The sequence below is a fragment of the Solea senegalensis genome, linkage group LG19, assembly GCF_019176455.1.
Source record: "Solea senegalensis isolate Sse05_10M linkage group LG19, IFAPA_SoseM_1, whole genome shotgun sequence".
Classification (NCBI taxonomy): domain Eukaryota; kingdom Metazoa; phylum Chordata; class Actinopteri; order Pleuronectiformes; family Soleidae; genus Solea; species Solea senegalensis.
Genome location: NC_058038.1, coordinates 3098254 through 3116396, shown reverse-complemented (window position 1 = coordinate 3116396; position 18143 = coordinate 3098254). Strand labels below are relative to the sequence as shown.

The following is an 18143-nucleotide window of genomic DNA, read 5'->3' as shown; positions in this document are numbered from 1 at the left end:
CATGATATGCCCAGGTTGTACATGTTCTATTTCATAAATTATTCTTTTTTTTTTTTTACAAGCTTTCTGGGGAAACAATGGGACAGAATTAATAAATTAAAGGCGAAACATCACGTGCAAATATCGAGTTTATCAAAATGGACAAAGAGTGGATTTTTGGGCCAGAGGCCTGTTTTCTCCTCGTTTAGGTGAAGGACATTTAGAGTCTTCCAGTGACAGTTGAGGTTGTGTTTGAAACAGCTGGTGCTCATTTCAGGCCAGTTACTTATATATGAAGTCTCACATAAAGTCTGCAAATGAACAACGAGAACAAGGAAACGCGATAATTATGTAAAACTATAAATGCTGTAAGAGTGTTTTTATTATACAAATGAAAATGTTCTATATCACAGAGTAAATAACATACAATGAGTGGCTGTATGTCGACACACTGCATCACAAAATCCACACAGGGTGGAGGCAGAAAAGGCTCTGCTGTTGTGTTTGTTTCTGCAACGCTGTCGATCAAAACCTGGCTCTGCCTTTCAGGTACTTCCTCCAATCATCATGCAGAAGCCCAGCATTCATGCCTTGCCCACTGCTCCAAGTGACTCCCAGAGACGCTGAGCTTCTGTGGAAGTGGCATCCACAATGTGGACAATCTTAATGCGGAGGCTGCTACGGGAATATGGAAATCACAAAGCTGATTCTGACCGAACTAGCTAACAGTCGTGTTCTAGCGCATGTTTGGTATTGAAATGTAAACACAACACCATACTTTGACATTTTCAAGGAAGCTGAGCTTCACTTCCTGTCTCATAGCAAATGCCACTCGAGTCATCCATGTTCCTACTCTCAATAATACAGTCCAGCCAGGGCTGGAAACAGTCTCCTTTTTCTTACATAATAACAACATTGCAGCATTTCAAAATCAACATTTTGAAATGTTGAAATTTAGCCCTGAGGTACACAAGTAAATAATGATGCCTTCCATTTAAACGTTTCAGTCATACATTTCCAACCTCAGTATGACGCGTTTCCACGATACAGTTCCAGCACGATTTGGCTCTTCTCCTTTTGTTTTTGCTTTTCCATTTGGGATAGTTCCTGGTACGTTTTAGTACCAGCTCTGGCAAGGTTCCAAGCGAACTGAGCAGCTCAGACTGTCATGAGCCTAACTGTAGATCAGTTAAAAAGTAAAGAAATCCTGAATGCATTAACCTCCAACATTTAGCACAGGAAATGTCTAAAATCTCAATGTTTAACAAAGGAGTCTGGTGTATTTAGCGACAGCACTGCTGAAAGCCGGCGATTGCAAAATGAATGCTGTGTTGTCATTGACTGGTAGTGCTAACGATGGCTAGCCTGAGATATGTTTGCGTTCCATGTTTTCTCCAACTTCTCAACTGGAACACAGGAACCTCCAAGTTCCCAAGTACATGGAATGCAGCATAAGGAATCTTTTAGAATTTGGAGGAACAGAATCTGAAAGCGAAGGCAGTTTTTGTTTTTGTTGTTGTTTGTGACTACTTTATTCATGTTCATTTATTCGTTTTCTTAATGTTGGTTTAGATACACAGTGCTATAATGTAACAAGTACCAATATGTTTCTGTACTAAAAATTCACATATCTGTACTTTTACTTTTCTAGCAACTTGTCTTTCTCTAATTATCTTTGAGCAGCTTTACACTACAGTTTTTACCCATTCACACACTGGAACATAGGGTTCAGTGTCTTTACTCACGGACACATATAGACAAGCAGAGCCAGGAAACCTGGAAAGGATGATGTTTTCAAATTTGTCGTCTTGTAGTCTTGTCAAAAAAACAAAAATTATTCGGTTTGAATGAGAATATTGAGAGTGTTTTAACATTTCATCTCTGTGCTTGGTTTGGTCATTTGAGTGTTAAGTGTAAGGTCAAGCTAAATAGAATTGTAAAAATGGCTGGTAAAATTGTGGGAAACCCCCAGAAGCCTATGACCAACACTTACGCCGAAAGGAAAAGGAGGAAAGCCCGGAGAATCCTGGCAGATAGCTCTCACCCTCTGTCCTGTCAGTTTGAGCTTCTGAAGTCTGGGAGTCTACAGCGCTCCTCTGGCCAAACGAACTCGACAAAGTGATCAATTCACATTAGGACCTCAGCTGCTTTACCTTTGTGCTTTATTTATCTTATTAGATCTTATTTTACCTCTACTTTTGTTCCTATTTACACTGTATCTTATCTCTGTTTTTATTGTGTCTATTATATGTTTTTATGTATGACAATGTTTTTACCTTACTGTTGTCTGTTTACCATGCTGGTGAGCCAGAGATAATGTTCCACCCTTGTGCACAATAAAGACTTATTCTATTCTAATAATAATAATAATGATAATAATAATAATAATAATTAATGAGTAATTGTTTCAGTCCTACTTTTGATACTCAGGTACAGTAAACATCATATACTTTAAGTACTTAAGTAGTTAAGTAATATTATAAAAAAGTAACTTCAGTACTTATACTCAATTATTCCCATTGAGATACTTCATACAGGATTGTAGATTCCTCTCCTTGGCCTCTCCTCTTGGTCCATACTCAGGCCGGCAGTGCCCCCTAGCGGCGGCTGTGCGTCAGAACAGCAGACCTTCGTCCCTTTACCTCGAGTCAAACCAAACATGTTTACGGGGGGTCGTTGGTGTGTGGAGCTGCCTTGGAGCTAAATATTAGCTCTTAAAAGCGGCAGCGGCGCGATGCTCGTTGCGACAGAAACACAGGACTTCCTCGTCCCCGACAGCTGCTGAAGAAGCAGAGGTGAGGAAAAACGCTCGCTCGCTGTTTTTATTTGAAAAAAGAACAACATTAACAAACGCTACCATGAGATGCTAACTGAAGCTAATCCGGCTAAGCTGCACTGCAGTGTCAACTGTCTCAGGTTTGACTCTCCTGTCTGTCCTGTCTCTCTTGTCTTGTCTAAATTCAGCATGTTTTCTCTCTTCTCCTTCATTCTCAATTTAAATTGTTAATGTTTCTGCCAAATTTAGCACAACGCTAACGCTACACACACATTTAATTGCCTTACATTTAATTAATTTAGCTGTTTATTGTGTTTCATATTTTCTAGACTTTTATTGCTTGAAATGCTATATGCTATATGCCTGATATATCAGGAGAGCAAACTGATACTGATAAATACTTCAAATGCGTTTTATATGTGTGTGTGTGTTTATGTATGTATATATATATATATATATATATATATATATATATATATATATATATATATATATGTGTATTTAAAAATATTTAAAATGCTGAAAAATCGGAAAGCTTCTTTTAATCATTGAATCTCAGAAATGATCAAGATACTGATGTAGATACAGTATAATATATAATATAATATAATATGTGTTGCAATGTGTGAATAAGAACCAGTTAAACTGAAGCAGAAGATGATCAGATGAGTTTGTTACATACTGGTTGTGTGTGTGTAATGATTGGTTCAGATGCCTGAGGCTGTGTACATATACGTGTATGTACACCCATGAAGATGCTTGGGGTTAGAAGCGTCATTTAGGATGTTTAATGTTATTTTTCCACATTACACAAGTATTGTATGTATTTGTCTGTGTTACCTCAGCCCATTTTCAAGTTTGTGCTTATGTTAGTGACTTCCTGTCTACAGTTTTTGACGCATCAATCAGAGCTTTTTTGTGATGGGTGGTTAAATCTGGATTGATATGAATTTTTGGCCAATTTAACCTGGGGATAAACCGTTCCACCTATTTAATTCTGTTTTTTGACCAGTTTAACCTGGGTTTCAATATTTTGACCAGTTTATCCCATTTAAATGGGTTATTGGCCAGGGTGTGTACAATTTCTTTGTCCAGTTTTACAATAGGTTTTTGTCCAGTTTAACCTATTTGAATGGTGTGTTTTTTTCCCAGCTTAACCCTGTTAAAATGTATTTTAACCCAAGTTTAAATAGTTTTTTGACCATTTTAACAAATTATTATAATTATAACCCATTCATCCTGGCTTTATGTAAGTATTTATTATATATTAAATTATTTTAATATTGCTAAATTCTTCAATTGATCATGGGTTTAAACTGATTTTTGACCAGTTAAACCAATTTAGGAATGTTTTTTTTCATCCATTCAACCTGGATGTTCATGGGTTTGTACGGGAGTTTTGACCATTTTAACCTTGGGTTTTAAATGAGTTTCGAGACGAAACGTTTCATAATTATAAAAAAATCCTGATATATTAGTCACCTTTTCTTTTTTAAATAAGGCAGAACTCAGTGGCGCCATTTGATAACCTGCTGCCACTCACTCTGTCATGTAGGAGTGACTGAGCTGTCAAAAACCTGCAGCTCATAGATAAGCAATTATCCGTTTTCATTGCTTTATTAAAACAGCCCCACCCAACTCACTCACTCACTCACTCACTCACTGTGAGTGTGACTTACACGCACGCTGTGTGTCTGCTCCAACTTTTAGGGTTACAACTTGACGTTTACCCGTTATAATTGTTTATATATTGTTTTTACACATTTAACTTTGTTTTGACCTTGGTTTTTGACCAAGTTGACCCATTTAATAAATAGGACAGTGACCAGTTCAACCTCAGTTTAAATATACGACTACATTAAAATGTGCTTTGTTACGTGTCAGCAATGAAACTAATGCACAGAGTTGATCTGGAGCTGTCGTGATTGGACTGCTATGCTGAAATCTGAGTCGGCCTCAAACCTGGTGTAATGCTGTTGAACCTGTTGTGTTGTGTTGTGTTGTGTTGTGTTTTTTCTTTTTTATAATGCTGTATTGAAGAACAGAAGCAGCAGTGTTCACAGTCTGATCACGTCTGCTCTTCCTCCTGGTGTGACACAGGTGGGCAGGATGGCAGCGGAGCAGGAGGTTGCCGGCAGGTCCGAAGTTGCGATCTCCATTGTGCAGCAGATGCTGGCCTCTGGCACCGGGGCGGTCCTCGCATCTTTATGTGGTGAGTTTCGAAAACGTCTTCATTCATTCTGGAGCTGCAACTCTTGTGGTAACCAAGTAATCGCTGGGTCCAAAAGTGTAAATTTTCAAACCTCAAAATGTCTCGTTTTGACCACAAAACCAAAATGATTCAGTCTTCAGTGATTTCTTTGTCACGTGGAGCAAAGAAACCAGAAAATATTCACATTTTAAGAAGTTGAAAAATCACAGAAACTTGCTTCAATGAATTCCTTAATTATTAAACACTCAAACCTAGGAATCCATGATCAAAATAGTGAGTAATTGTTACGAGTAATTGTAAAACAGTTCATTTCATCGTAACTTTAAAAGTTAAAGTAGTTTGAGTTTGTTTTGGACTCGTCTCATGTCCGTGCTCTTGTCCACAGTCTTACCTCTGGACGTTGTGAAGGTTCGTCTGCAGACTCAACAAACGTTGTCCCAACAAGGTAGAGATTGAAATAAATTCACTATTTTCGCTGCCACGTTTGTGTGCAGATGTCCAATGTCATTTTAATCCTTTATTTGTCGCATCTTGTGACGGCTTCTTCTTCTTCTTATGGCTGTAGCCAGTGCCTCTGCTCCCTCACGCTGCGCTGTCTATCCGTCCAAATGTGAGTATATCTGACGTGCATGTAACACAAATCAGGTTTTATTTCAGTATTTTATTTTGCATTTACAGCAGGGGTCTCAAACTCAAATGACCTATGGGCCACTGACTGTCTCGTCTGGTGAGTCGGGGGCCAGTCAAGTAAAAAAAAAAGCCCATCTTTTTTGGGGAAAAGCAACAGTTGCGGTGGACGTTATGAGCTCAAAATTACATATCAATATGCCGTATTAATTACTTTTTTATATGTACTCTTGCCTCATGTGAACTTTTCTGTCCTTTATCCATTATTCTGTACAACACTTTGGTCCACTGTGCTTTACAAATAAAGTTGGATTGGATTGGATATAATTTTAATATGCAACAATAAAAAAAACATATTTATGATGCAAAATTAATCTATGAAATCGATTGGAGGGCCACATGTGGCCCCCGGGCCACCAGTTTGAGACCCCTGATTTACAGTGTGTGGTCACTCTTGACTCTTTGAGAAGCACAAACACTTTTCATGAGTCCAGAGAAAAGTCCTGTGTGTGGCTTTATATCCATATATACATTATATCCGAGTTGACCAAAGTGCTGTACATAAAACAATAAAAACGTAATGTAAAATCGATAAAAAAAAACGTAAAATCGGTTTTTAGTTGAGATTGAAAAAGAGGCAGCCAGGAGCGAGTAAGACGTTGTGAAGCGTAGTAAAGCTCCACCCAAGGGTCAGGTCAAGTCTCTACAGGGTCTGGAATGTTTTCAGGACGGGACACCACACTTTCTGGAATGTCTTTAGACATTATGCATGACTGGGGGGGGGGATCTCCCGCATCTTTGAGAATACCCACACACATTCTATATCAAAACGTGTGGTTTAATCGGGAATGGTGTGCCTTTACTCAGTGTTTCAAGTAACCATGGCGACAAAAATTGCAAAAAAAAATGTGAGTAATTTCCACCAAAAACCCAGCCCACTTTGGAGCCTCACAGTGTCGTCATACTTTAACATAGAAACGTGGTTGAAGCTTTAAACGGGTCACAAGTCTTGGCACTTTTCTTTTCCTAAATCTAAGTTTCGATATCTATTATGGTTTTTAAACAATCATACTTTTTTTTTTTATGTTTTCAGATTTTATGAGTGCATATTGCATCAGCTGAGGTCTCTTAACAAACTCTTCTCCTGCCCACAATTTCCAACCTACACGGATCATTTTTACATAAAAACGTTGCTGTGGTTGTTGTCTAACCCTGTGTGTTTTTCATTTCATTTTCATACAACCTAAAAGCTCAGAGAGTTCTAGTCAAACCTCCCATTGACTCCCATGTTAAAACACAGCTCTGAAGTTTTTAAACTCACTGCCGTTTTTCCACAACTTTACATGTGTGAGCTCCTGAAAGCCTCGTGACGCTCACAAATCAAACGCTCAATCTGTATCACCAACTTGAACCACATCCGATAAAAATAATTGTCTATTATCTAACATTTGTCAGATTATAAACGTTAATATACTTGCAATTATTTTGTCGGATGTCGACAGGCAAAACTGAGGAGCGAGTTCCAGACAGAGGGACAGCAACTCCAAGCCTATGACTGGCGTTTTTTGTTGTTGTTGTTGTTGTTGTTTTTTTAATAATCAAAATCCTCATGGTCTGTGTTTGTCATGTGTGTCTCACACAGGGAAGTGTTTCGTTCACTGTAACGGACTCTTGAATCACATCTACGTCAGTCAGAACGCGACCAGCTGCACCAGGTGGTACAACACGCCAACGCATTTCAGTGGGACACTGGTGAGTTCTGGGAAAAAAAAAAGTAAAATGAATGTGAAAAAAATGAAAATGTTCTGTTTGTTTTTGTTCCTCAGGACGCTTTTGTAAAAATCATTCGACATGAAGGACTCACATCTCTGTGGAGCGGGCTACCACCAACCCTGTGAGCACTTTACATTGTTTTCCATGTCATGGATTTGACTGGTATGCAGTGGGGTTGGTTTGTGCAAACGGGTGGATATTTAAGCTTTTCTGACATGTTCTTTCTGTTTGTATGTGTGTGTGTGTGTGTGCGTGTGCGTGCACAGTGTGATGGCCGTACCTGCCACTGTCGTCTACTTCACCTGCTACGATCAGCTGAAAGACCTCCTGACGTCCGGTTTGGGTCTCCAGGGCAGCCACACCCCTCTCCTCGCTGGTGCTACGGCGAGGCGTAAGAGCACAAAGATGTTCACACTGCGTTTATTTGCTGGACTCCTGCTGTGTTTATTATTTAAAAAAAAAAACACCAAACTGTTGTAAGGCCACGTCCACACGGAAACGGCACAGAATGTATCTTTTTTTTTTTTCTTTGCCTTTTTCAAAAAGTTCCCCCACGGTAAACACGGCATAGTTTCAGGAAAATGTCTCTGTCCACACAGAACCCGCCACAACCACTCGGAACGCTGTAGTACATAATATGCCAGGACTAGCAACATAAAGGAAGAAAATGGAGAGTGTACAGTATTTACAAGACTTCAGGGTGATAAACTAATGTCTATGGGCCCTAAAACTCTTTTAGTAGCGAATGATATTAACACCAAAATAATCTGATAAATCTGATAATTAAGTTAACAGAGGTCAGGAAGAACACTAAGAGACACAATAATAATTATTTTACATTTGTTTTAACGGTTTATTAATTTCAGTTTTTGCTTGAAAATTCACATTCTTTGTGCCTCGTTTTCACGTATGTCCCCATAGTTTCATTTTCTTTACAGTATTATTTGTTTTTGCTCTGTTTGTTTAAGGTTAATATCTAATAATATTAATGAATAATAATGTGTTCACGTTATATTTGTCCCCTGACAGAAAGTAATCCATGATTCTGTGTGTGTGTGTGCGTGTGCGCGCGTGTGTGTAGTGACAGTAGCGACGGTGGTCAGTCCTCTTGAGTTGATCAGGACTAAGATGCAGTCGCAGCGCTTGTCCTACAGTGAGCTGCGGGTGGCGCTGCGCTCCGCTCTGGCCCAGGACGGCCCTCGGTGTCTGTGGAGAGGCTGGTCTGCCACCACACTCCGAGATGTTCCCTTCTCTGGTGAGAGCTGCACCACACGACACACTGCACATGCCGTGTGTTCCTGAGAAGCTGACGTGTTTGTCTTTCTCTGTGTGTGTGCGTGTTTCCCCCGCAGCTGTTTACTGGTTTAACTATGAACTGGTGAAGGCTCATTTATGTGAACGGGCAGGGGAACCTCAGGCCTCCTTCAGAATCAGCTTCTTGGCAGGAGCCATTTCTGGATCTGTGAGTACAACAGTGTTCACACGCCATTCAAACACACACACACACACCTGCGCAAACCATGTGGCGCTTTTCCATGATACAGCCTGGCTTGACGGCTGGCAGTTTGGTCCGGTTTTCCATTACTATAGTTCCTCATCAATGTCATCATAGCAAGGCTGCTGGTGAAAATGCAGTGACATGGTTTTGGTTTTTGGTTTAGTGACTTGTGAAGCAGTTGTTTTGGGTGTAACTGAATCATTAGAATCAGTGGATTAAAAAGATTTGTTGGAATGGTTCAGTACTTCAGACTCCGTCTGACAGTCACTGAACTGAAATACCACTGAACGTGGTCATGATTGGGCTCACGATCGCCGCCTTTCAGCAGTGCTGTCTCAAAATACACCAGACTCCTCTGTTAAATATTGACATTTTACTTAAACTTTACAAAAACATTAATGCTTTCAGCATTTTTAAGTTTTAATTTTTAAGACTTCAGTTGATCTACAGTTGGACATTGTTGGCTTTCATTCTTGTGTCAGACGTCACGCTCATGACTCTTCAGTGACGACACTCTCTGATCAATCAGAGGGATTTGGAATTATAAGTACATTTTAGAATTTTAAGTAGATTTTGGAATTATACGTAGATTTTCGAATTATAAGTAGATTTTGGAACTTTGAGTAGATTTTGGAACTATAAGTAGAAATCTACAGTTGGACATTGTAGGCTTTGATTCTTGTGTCGGCCGGCAGTCTTTTGATGTCACATTTTAGTATCGGCTCAGCTGAATCTCTTCAGAGCAGGAACCCAGTACCAGGTACCAGATACTGTCTATTCGCATTCTTGTCCTTGAATTTAAGGGGAACTGGTCCTGGAAAGTCCTTGTATTTGATGTGAACCAAAAGGTGTAGGAACCCCGGTTATTTTAGTGGCCTTTAAAAGTGGTCCTGTTGTGAACTCAACATAACCGATTGTGTCTGTCCCGGCATTCAGATTGCCGCCTTCCTGACGATGCCGTTTGACGTGGTGAAGACTCGGAGACAGATCCAGCTGGGAGACGTGGACTTACGGGAAGGTCTGTGTGCTCACGTTCGTTTGATGTGGAGAAAATGTCACGCAGCTAAAACGTAACGCAGATAAGAATCTTATGCCTTTACCCCGTTTTTTTGTTTAGTTTTCTCAAAGAAAACCACAGCGTTGTCCACGTGGCGCACGATGAAGAAGATCCGGGCTGAGTTGGGCTACAGAGGCCTGTTTGCAGGTACAAACACGTCTTATGGAACGCTGAGTTTTTTCGTGAAGCATGTTCAGAGATAAAGAACGTTGTCATTCCCCTCAGGTCTCTTACCCAGGGTGATCAGGGTGGCGCCAGCCTGTGCCATCATGATCAGCACATATGAGTTTGGGAAGACTTTCTTCCAGGAGTGGAACATGAATCGAGAGTGCCTGGCGCCCTGAAGGTTGATCGTGCAGTGCTGCATGTTTCCCAGATGCATATAGGACACATTTCTTTTCAGCTGCCTCAGCTGCCTCACACCAAAATACGTACTCAGTTTTACTATTTATTTAAAAAATTTTGTTTATTTAGGGGGTAAAATTTAAGTAAATTATGAATGTAGGGTTTATCAGTTTGCATATATTTTTTAAAACAAATCATGTTGCGTCACTTAATGTACCTTAAACTTCAAGCCTGGACACTGAGGGACTCACTGACGACCAAGCCTGTCACCGCATACATTTTCCAAATCGTGATAAATGTCATGAATTCATTCCTGACTGATGTTTTTTTTTTGCTCGTTACTGAAAGTTGAAGGAACCAGTGAACTGCGCCGTTAGCCAGATATTTTGCACAATCTCCACATGAAGTGTCAAAAATGCTGTCGACCCCTTTCTTTAAATGGGTTATAATGCGATCGTATTGCGATAATTAATCAATTAATTAATGTGAATTCTGGCCACCAGCCTCACTGAGGTGTCCATGATGATATTTGTGCTTGAAGGGACCTGGATCCCACAGTCTGGGGATCAATAGCCCCCTTTTTTTTCCCCACCACAGGAACTTTTCTCGTTTACCCGGGATTTTTGAAAAACCTCCACATGTTTACACTGCAATTATCCAGGGCAAAGAAGCATCTACTCGCAACCCAGGACTTTAGAGGGGCGGGACTATGTGCTGAAGAACACATTTTACAGCTGTTTAAGCCGACTGTTAACACTTTCATGATGTCGTGCTTGTTTGGCGCTTCAACTCCTTTTTTAATGCCACCTACTGGACTGAAGTAGTAGTGCACTTTCCTATACGATTCCTCCGTATGTCATCAGCCTGATTTTTTTAATACATTTTCCTTAACTTTGAGGTGCGGTTGGAAACGCAAAACCACACAGATTAGCAGGAATTATGTGTAGTTCTGAAGTTCTGATAATTACACTGAAGCCACTCGAGGGTGAGGATTGCTAAAGCTTGGTATGAAATTTTTTTTTTGTTTTTACATCTGCACTGTTGCATGCATGCAAAAGGAAATGTCGCCATACCCGTGTTTTCCGCATGGCCTGATATCACTTGCATGACACGCAGCTGAGAGAATAAGCTAGTCGCCGCACTACAATCGCTGTATCGACTTTAATCAGGATGTTAAAATTCCTGTAAAGTTCTTGAACAAAGAGTTTCTCCTTCAACACAGAAAAATGTGCTAATAACCACTTTGCCAAATTTGAATGAGTGGAAAAAAAAAGTTGCCAACCCGGGACCAAAGTCTGTGAACTTTGCTGTTTGGTCGCAACTAAGTCCACTAAAGTTTGTACGGAATACTAACTTAAACGCTCTGGAGCGATTTCACTGTTTCAGTTTAATGACGCACTGTACACAAACCCTGTTTGTGCTGACTTTTGTTTCTTTAGTCTTTGTTTTCAACATTGCCACGTAGACACAGAAAGATAAATAAATAAACTGCTGATTAAAAAATGCTTAGGGTTGAGTTATGACAATAATGAATCCACTGCGTCGCTGAGCCAGATTTTTAGACCAAGGAAGCGGTCTAAAATAATAATTATAATAATAATAATAATAATGTAAAATGAGAATAGGAGAAACTCTGCGTTTGCTTTACATGGACTTTTAATGCACACGGGAAGTATGGAATTCAGATTTGTGTCGAATATTACATTAGAATACACAAATTGCAAAAAAATAAATATCGATTTAATTGTTTAAAAATAGCGACAAATTGTAAAATGCAATCATTTTGAATGATTAAAGCGATATTTTGATTTTGTGGTTTTATTTTTATTTTTCATAAAGTGTTGTTTGATAATAATTTGATACAAAAACTAATTCCACACAGAAGATTTGAATATTTCGATCATTTCAAAAGCACTTTACATTTGCAACACAAGAGCTGACAATGGAAAATCACAATAAACAATGTTTGTTTTAAACGTCCGTTGAATGTTTTTCTCTGTTCTCGAAGGTGAAAGGGGGGTTTTTAGTGGTGCATGGGTACATTTTTATATTTAAACATATCAGAAGAATAAATGACTGCTGAAAAAAAAACATAAATGAAAGCCACTGCAGCTAAAAGATGTTCATCTTATCTCTGTTTTCCATCATTCTGTTCAATGAAACAAAATGTCGCCGCCTGAATTTAAAAGATGTGCTTTGTTTTTTTTTATTATGAATGAAATGGGAATAAATAAAGAGGTAAAAGAGCTTGAATTGTGTGTGATTTATTTTTCAAAGAGATGATAGTCATAAAAAGTACTAAAGAGTACAAATATACATAACAAAAAGGAAAATTGCATTTTTATTTTTATCCCCTTGATGTATTGCCCAAATCCATTGGACTAGAAAAATTAAAATATCAACATAATGTCAATATGTTAATGAGTCATTCTTAAAAAAACGAAAGTCCAAATCAACACAGAAAAAAATCATCACAATAAAAATCAATTATATATATATATTTACAATAATCAAATAGGTAAAAAAAACATTCAAACAGATCAATACAAAATGAGTTGCTCTTAAAGAAATACTAAAAGTAATAAAACAATAAATATTATATTAGTTCTTAAAATAAATACGAGTTGTTTTTTAAAAAAAGAAGTTACATTTAAGTTAAAAAAAACACATTTATTTTAAAATAGTACTAATACGTTCATACAAATGAATCGCTAAATATCTATTATTTTTGTTTCATAAGGTTTTTTACGCTTCAAGGCTTTTATTTTGTTACAAAAATATAAACATATGAAACGGTGACACCTAGTGGCTACTGAGTTCATGACACCATTTTGTGCTGGTTAAAACTGCGGTGGGCGTATTCTTGTCGAGGACAATCCCGCGAGATTTCGCTCAGGTATAAAGCAGCGATGCTCCCTCGAATCAGGCCTCTTTCAAATCGGACTGGAGACAAAATGGTGAGTCTTCCCTAAGCGCAGCTGCTGTCATTCTGTACAATCTACGTATCATCGTCGCCATCCGTCACATCTGGATTCTTTTATTATCTTCACTCGCTTTAACACACATCCAGTGTTAACGTTTTACATTTATTTGTACAGTTTTTCAAGTTTTAAGCCACACTTGCATCGCACGCACAGACCCAAAATGGCTGCATGGCGTTAACCGACAATCCATGTGTTTTTCTAAGATACTGTCGCAGTTTAACGGTCTAAATGTACGCGATCATGTAGAGTACACTCTAGACATTAATTGAAGACGGTAAAATTTGTTGACTTATTCGTTTTTGTGTAATATTTTTTTTATAGGCAAAACCTACTCATTCATTGAAGCTAACTATGCTAACATTGTGTAGGTGCATAAACCAGATTCCATCAACCGCTATTGACGATAAATGAACGCGCGTGCCCGGATATTAAGAGTGAAGTGATGAAACTTACTGTGTCTCTTCCTCCATCAGTCCCACCGAAAGTTTTCGGCTCCGCGCCACGGTTCCCTGGGCTTCCTGCCACGAAAGAGGAGTCGCCGCCACCGCGGTAAGGCCAAGAGCTTCCCCAAGGATGACCCGAACAAACCCGTCCACCTGACCGCCTTCCTGGGCTACAAGGCCGGCATGACCCACATCGTCCGTGAGGTCGACCGACCCGGATCAAGTAAGTCAAAACAGACTTTAAGCAAGCAATGAAAACGTTTGAACAATGAAAGCAATATAAGTGTGTACAATATAAAATGTTGTCCACGTGTTTTTATTCAAGGTATGTTTTTGGCAATAGTCATGGCATAAATAAGTCATGTAATTATACACTTAAGTTAAACATGTCTATTTCAGAACTCTTGTTGGATTTGTGCAAATTTTAAATTTAAATTGCTTTTAAAAAATTGTTTTAATTTAAGAATCTTATGCCCATATTTCAAAGCTGCGTAAAACAAACTTATATCGGCTTTAAAAGCATACAAAAATCAACCTTCACATGATAGACTGTGCTGCTTTGCACATAATTTATAGTGTAAATGCCATCACTTAGTAACAAGGGGCACATAAGTGAAATGATTCCACCAATCCCCCTGCTAAACAGGCTTTCAGTTAAAATTGCTCCAGCGTTAACTCTTTCACACCACGTGGGAAAATTCAGTCATAAATGAATTGGCTGACTGATGCCCCCTTCTGGCACTACAGAGTTAATCAAGACTATAGATGAGTGAATAGCAGTTTTAACACTTGACAAACTGATGTCTGTTCTCATCCTGATTTCTACTTAAACTATTTACACCAGTATTTCAGTTGTGAAAAGCTTTGGTTTTAATAATAGTGGGTTTTATCATATCTGTTAAACACATGCTAGTGTAGCATAGTGCTTATGTGCACTGAAGCTGTGCAGCTTAAAAACAAGATGCTGAGGTTGCTCATAAGATCCAGACTAAACTTCATTCTTAATATACATCACTTAACAGCCTTCTAAGCAGTCAAAAACTTCAACCTGAAATTTTTATTACTGTAACTATTTGCTATCTTGACCAGGATTCTCTGGAAGAAGAGATCTTGTATCTGTCACTTTATAGGCTAAATAAAGGATAAATAAAAATGGAATGGTTTGTGTTGAATGTGCAGAACAAATCAGGTTTCCAGCGTGGAACAGTGAAGCAGGTTTTTAAAGTGATTTTCTCTGAAGATTTCTGGAAACATGGTGGCTCTGCCTGTGATGAGACTCTCGACGGGCGGACAGAATGGGTTTAAAGCCCTTGCTGAATGTCGAGCACTGAGCGCAGTCTGTACCATGACGAGTTGAGTCTGTGCGGTTGACTCGACTGTTTAAGACCCTGATGTTAACTCTGTCCTGGTTTGTGTTCTTTTCTCTCCAGAGGTGAACAAGAAGGAAGTGGTAGAGGCCGTGACTATCGTGGAGACTCCTCCCATGATGGTGGTCGGTGTCGTTGGCTACGTGAACACTCCCCGCGGCCTGCGTTCCTTTAAGACCATCTTCGCCGAGCACATCAGTGACGAGTGCAAGCGTCGCTTCTATAAGAACTGGTGAGGCTTGGTTCATGTTAGCTGCTAGTTAGTGTGTTTTGAAGCAGTTAGTTGCTCAGTGGAAATTTTAAAGTTTTGTTTTTTCACTGAGTGAGTCTAACATGACGGTGGCCCCTTGGTGGCAGCTCCGCTCAGGTGCCTCGTGCCCTGATGAGCTCCGGGCTCCTCTGGACAGTGGAAAGTGCTTCTTAGAAACTGAGCCATGAGCCAAAAAATGTGCACCAGCTGAACCAAGCCCACGCTCGTCCTCACGGAGAGTAAAGTGGGGCAGGCAGCTGCGCGCGGTGTTCTTCCTCTGATCCTCTGTGGTCATGAAGAACCTGTGCCAACACATGTGTCCTCTCCTCCTGCCACGCTGCACACTCTCAGGTACAAGTCCAAGAAGAAGGCCTTCACCAAGTACTGCAAGAAGTGGCAGGACGATGACGGAAAGAAGCAGCTGGAGAAGGACTTTGCTGCCATGAAGAAGTACTGCCAGATCGTCCGTGTCATCTGCCACACGCAGGTTGGTACGATTCACCAGGTGTCAGTGTCCCTTAAAGCTTGTTTGTCAGTGATGAGACCACGGAGCTTGCGTCAGGCATGGCGCCCGACACATATGAGGATATCTTCCATGCTGCCTTCCTTCTGAGACTTCAGTTAAAGCTGCAGTGTAACTTCTAGTGCTTTTTGTCCATTAACTACAGCCATGGAATCACATGATGTGTCCAGGCCTGTGACTATTATGACATTTCAACCATTTTTATGATTTTATTAAAATGGCTGAGGTTTCAGCTTATCCAGGTTGCTTTATATTTAAAGAGGACACACTACAGCTTTAACACATCACAATCAGCTGAAAGTCTGCATATCGTGTGTATGTTGATGGTTTATCTTCTGTGTTCAGATGCGTCTGCTGCCCCTGAAGCAGAAGAGGGCTCACCTCATGGAGGTGCAGCTGAATGGAGGAACAATCTCTGATAAGGTGGACTGGGCCCGCGAAAAGCTGGAGCAGGCCGTGCCCATCAACACCGTCTTCACCCAGGATGAGATGATTGATGTCATCGGTGTCACCAAGGGTCACGGATACAAGGGTAAAGAACCTTCCACACTCTGCTTGCTCAAATTTAAGATGATAAACATTTTCTTGTCTTCATCACGTCCCAATGTTGACTTTGTTGTCCACTCCCTCTCTCAGGCGTCACCAGCCGTTGGCACACAAAGAAGCTCCCTCGCAAGACCCATCGTGGTCTGCGTAAGGTGGCGTGCATCGGCGCCTGGCATCCTGCACGTGTGGCCTTCTCTGTGGCCCGTGCTGGTCAGAAGGGCTACCACCACCGCACGGAGATCAACAAGAAGATCTACAAGATCGGCCAGGGCTACCACACCAAGGAGGGAAAGCTGGTGAAGAACAACGCCTCCACCGAGTACGATCTGTCCAACAAGAGCATCAACCCTCTGGTAAGTTAACATAACACGTCTGTGTCCAAGCATCGACTGTTGGGTCTGTGGAAGCACATGAAGCTCACTGACGTTTTTTTATAGGGTGGATTTGTCCACTACGGAGAAGTGACCAACGACTTTGTGATGGTGAAGGGCTGCGTTGTAGGGACCAAGAAGAGGGTGCTGACTCTGCGCAAGGTGAGGGCACATTAAATACTTGCCAAGTCATGACTGAGCAAGTTCTCAAAGAACTGAATTCTGTTCTGACTTTTTTTTATTTTCATAACTTGTTCAACCATGAATTTAGTTTTCAAACCAACAGGTCTGTTAACTGTCAACTCAAGCAACAGAATCTCTTTAAATCATCATTTAAATTTTTTTTTTTTAGAATGAATGCTATGACTTCTGTATGAAGTGACATTTCTGTAAAGATTAGTCTAATGAAAAAAATCTGCCAGGCACCCAAACACTGTTGCTAGTGCTGATTTGTTAAATGATGCAGCGTTTTGACAATTGCTCCTTCTGTTCCTCAGTCTCTGCTGGTGCAGACCAACCGCCGCGCTCTGGAGAAGATCGACCTCAAGTTCATCGACACCACCTCCAAGTTTGGTCATGGCCGCTTCCAGACTGTGGAAGAGAAGAAGGCCTTCATGGTAAGAACTGAACTCATTTTAATCTTTGCAAAAGTCCACTTGTCTGCTCCCGACTGACCAAACAAACGTCAGTGGCCTCTGGGTCATTGGAGTTTGAGGCCCCTGCAGTTTAATGGTCTTCAAAAGCAGCAGCAGATGTTCAAGTGTTCGTCCTGCACTGTTCGTAACCTGGTTCAGTCTTCAGTGTGAACTCGGGTTCCATTCCAGTGCTATAGTGAACTCCAGTGAGGCAGGGGAGCAGTGTCTGTTTTTGTGCTCGCTCCCTGTTCACTCTCTGGAAACAGTTATTTTCTGACGCTGCAGCATCTTCGGTCGCGTCATCGTCGCACACTTGAGCTCATTGTTCTGTTTCCTCTTCTCCACAGGGACCACTCAAGAAAGACCAAGTCACCAAGGAGGAGACGGCTTAAAGTCCACGATGACGAACCAGAGAATCTGCTGCGTCCACTCTCGCATCATTGTGTGCAGATTTATTTAATAAAAAAGAAAATGGTTTTTAAGTCTGTTTTTATTCAAGTCATTCACATTGTGTCGCTCGGGTTTGGGCGTACATTTCATTTTTATGCAGCTTCCATTCATTTCAGTAGTTATCTGAACAAACGCAGTAATGGGTAAAAAATGAGTGGGTTTTAAGTGGACCTGCACACATGATTGTGGTTGAGTTGACAGTTCCTCAGTCTTGGGGCTAATTTTAGTTTTTAAATAACTAGTTTGATTTAGAAGCTTAAGACACTGGGAATTAAGTTTCAGAGTAAACTGACCACTCTGTCAGAAC

General features: G+C 40.3%; 2 protein-coding genes and 2 non-coding genes across 5 annotated transcripts; all 4 read left to right on the top strand.

Annotated features, from left to right (window-relative positions):
- Nucleotides 1–2617: 2617 nt before the first annotated feature.
- slc25a39 (solute carrier family 25 member 39) lies at nt 2618–12514 on the top strand. 2 transcript variants are annotated; one of them, XM_044051583.1, is made up of 12 exons: nt 2618–2774; nt 4856–4967; nt 5353–5412; nt 5533–5577; nt 7237–7346; nt 7421–7488; nt 7634–7758; nt 8449–8622; nt 8720–8829; nt 9802–9883; nt 9983–10069; nt 10148–12514. In XM_044051583.1, the coding sequence occupies exons 2-12, from the start codon at nt 4865–4867 to the stop codon at nt 10264–10266; spliced, it is 1083 nt and encodes a 360-aa protein (XP_043907518.1). In that variant the 5' UTR covers nt 2618–2774; nt 4856–4864; the 3' UTR covers nt 10267–12514. The 2 variants fall into 2 exon arrangements, with proteins under 2 accessions (XP_043907518.1, XP_043907519.1); XM_044051584.1 differs by lacking the exon at nt 2618–2774 and adding an exon at nt 4408–4722.
- Nucleotides 12515–13149: 635 nt separating this feature from the next.
- rpl3 (ribosomal protein L3) lies at nt 13150–17868 on the top strand. The gene is made up of 9 exons (XM_044051188.1): nt 13150–13224; nt 13725–13917; nt 15125–15293; nt 15663–15798; nt 16180–16366; nt 16471–16733; nt 16818–16913; nt 17249–17368; nt 17734–17868. The coding sequence occupies exons 1-9, from the start codon at nt 13177–13179 to the stop codon at nt 17776–17778; spliced, it is 1257 nt and encodes a 418-aa protein (XP_043907123.1). The 5' UTR covers nt 13150–13176; the 3' UTR covers nt 17779–17868.
- LOC122785938 lies at nt 15839–15930 on the top strand. Its single transcript, XR_006362379.1, has one exon. It is a non-coding gene; the product is annotated as a small nucleolar RNA U83B (small nucleolar RNA).
- On the top strand, nt 17521–17654 carry LOC122785934. Its single transcript, XR_006362375.1, has one exon. It is a non-coding gene; the product is annotated as a small nucleolar RNA SNORA54 (small nucleolar RNA).
- Nucleotides 17869–18143: the final 275 nt, after the last annotated feature.

Coding starts and splice junctions, on each gene's coding strand:
- slc25a39 (XM_044051583.1), top strand. CDS start 4,865: ATGGCAGCGGAGCAGGAGGTTGCCGGCAGGTCCGAAGTTGCGATCTCC. Junction 4,968..5,352: donor GGTCCTCGCATCTTTATGTG/GTGAGTTTCGAA, acceptor TCTTGTCCACAG/TCTTACCTCTGGACGTTGTG. Junction 7,759..8,448: donor CGCTGGTGCTACGGCGAGGC/GTAAGAGCACAA, acceptor GCGTGTGTGTAG/TGACAGTAGCGACGGTGGTC.
- rpl3 (XM_044051188.1), top strand. CDS start 13,177: ATGCTCCCTCGAATCAGGCCTCTTTCAAATCGGACTGGAGACAAAATG. Junction 15,294..15,662: donor CGTCGCTTCTATAAGAACTG/GTGAGGCTTGGT, acceptor GCACACTCTCAG/GTACAAGTCCAAGAAGAAGG. Junction 16,914..17,248: donor GGGTGCTGACTCTGCGCAAG/GTGAGGGCACAT, acceptor TCTGTTCCTCAG/TCTCTGCTGGTGCAGACCAA.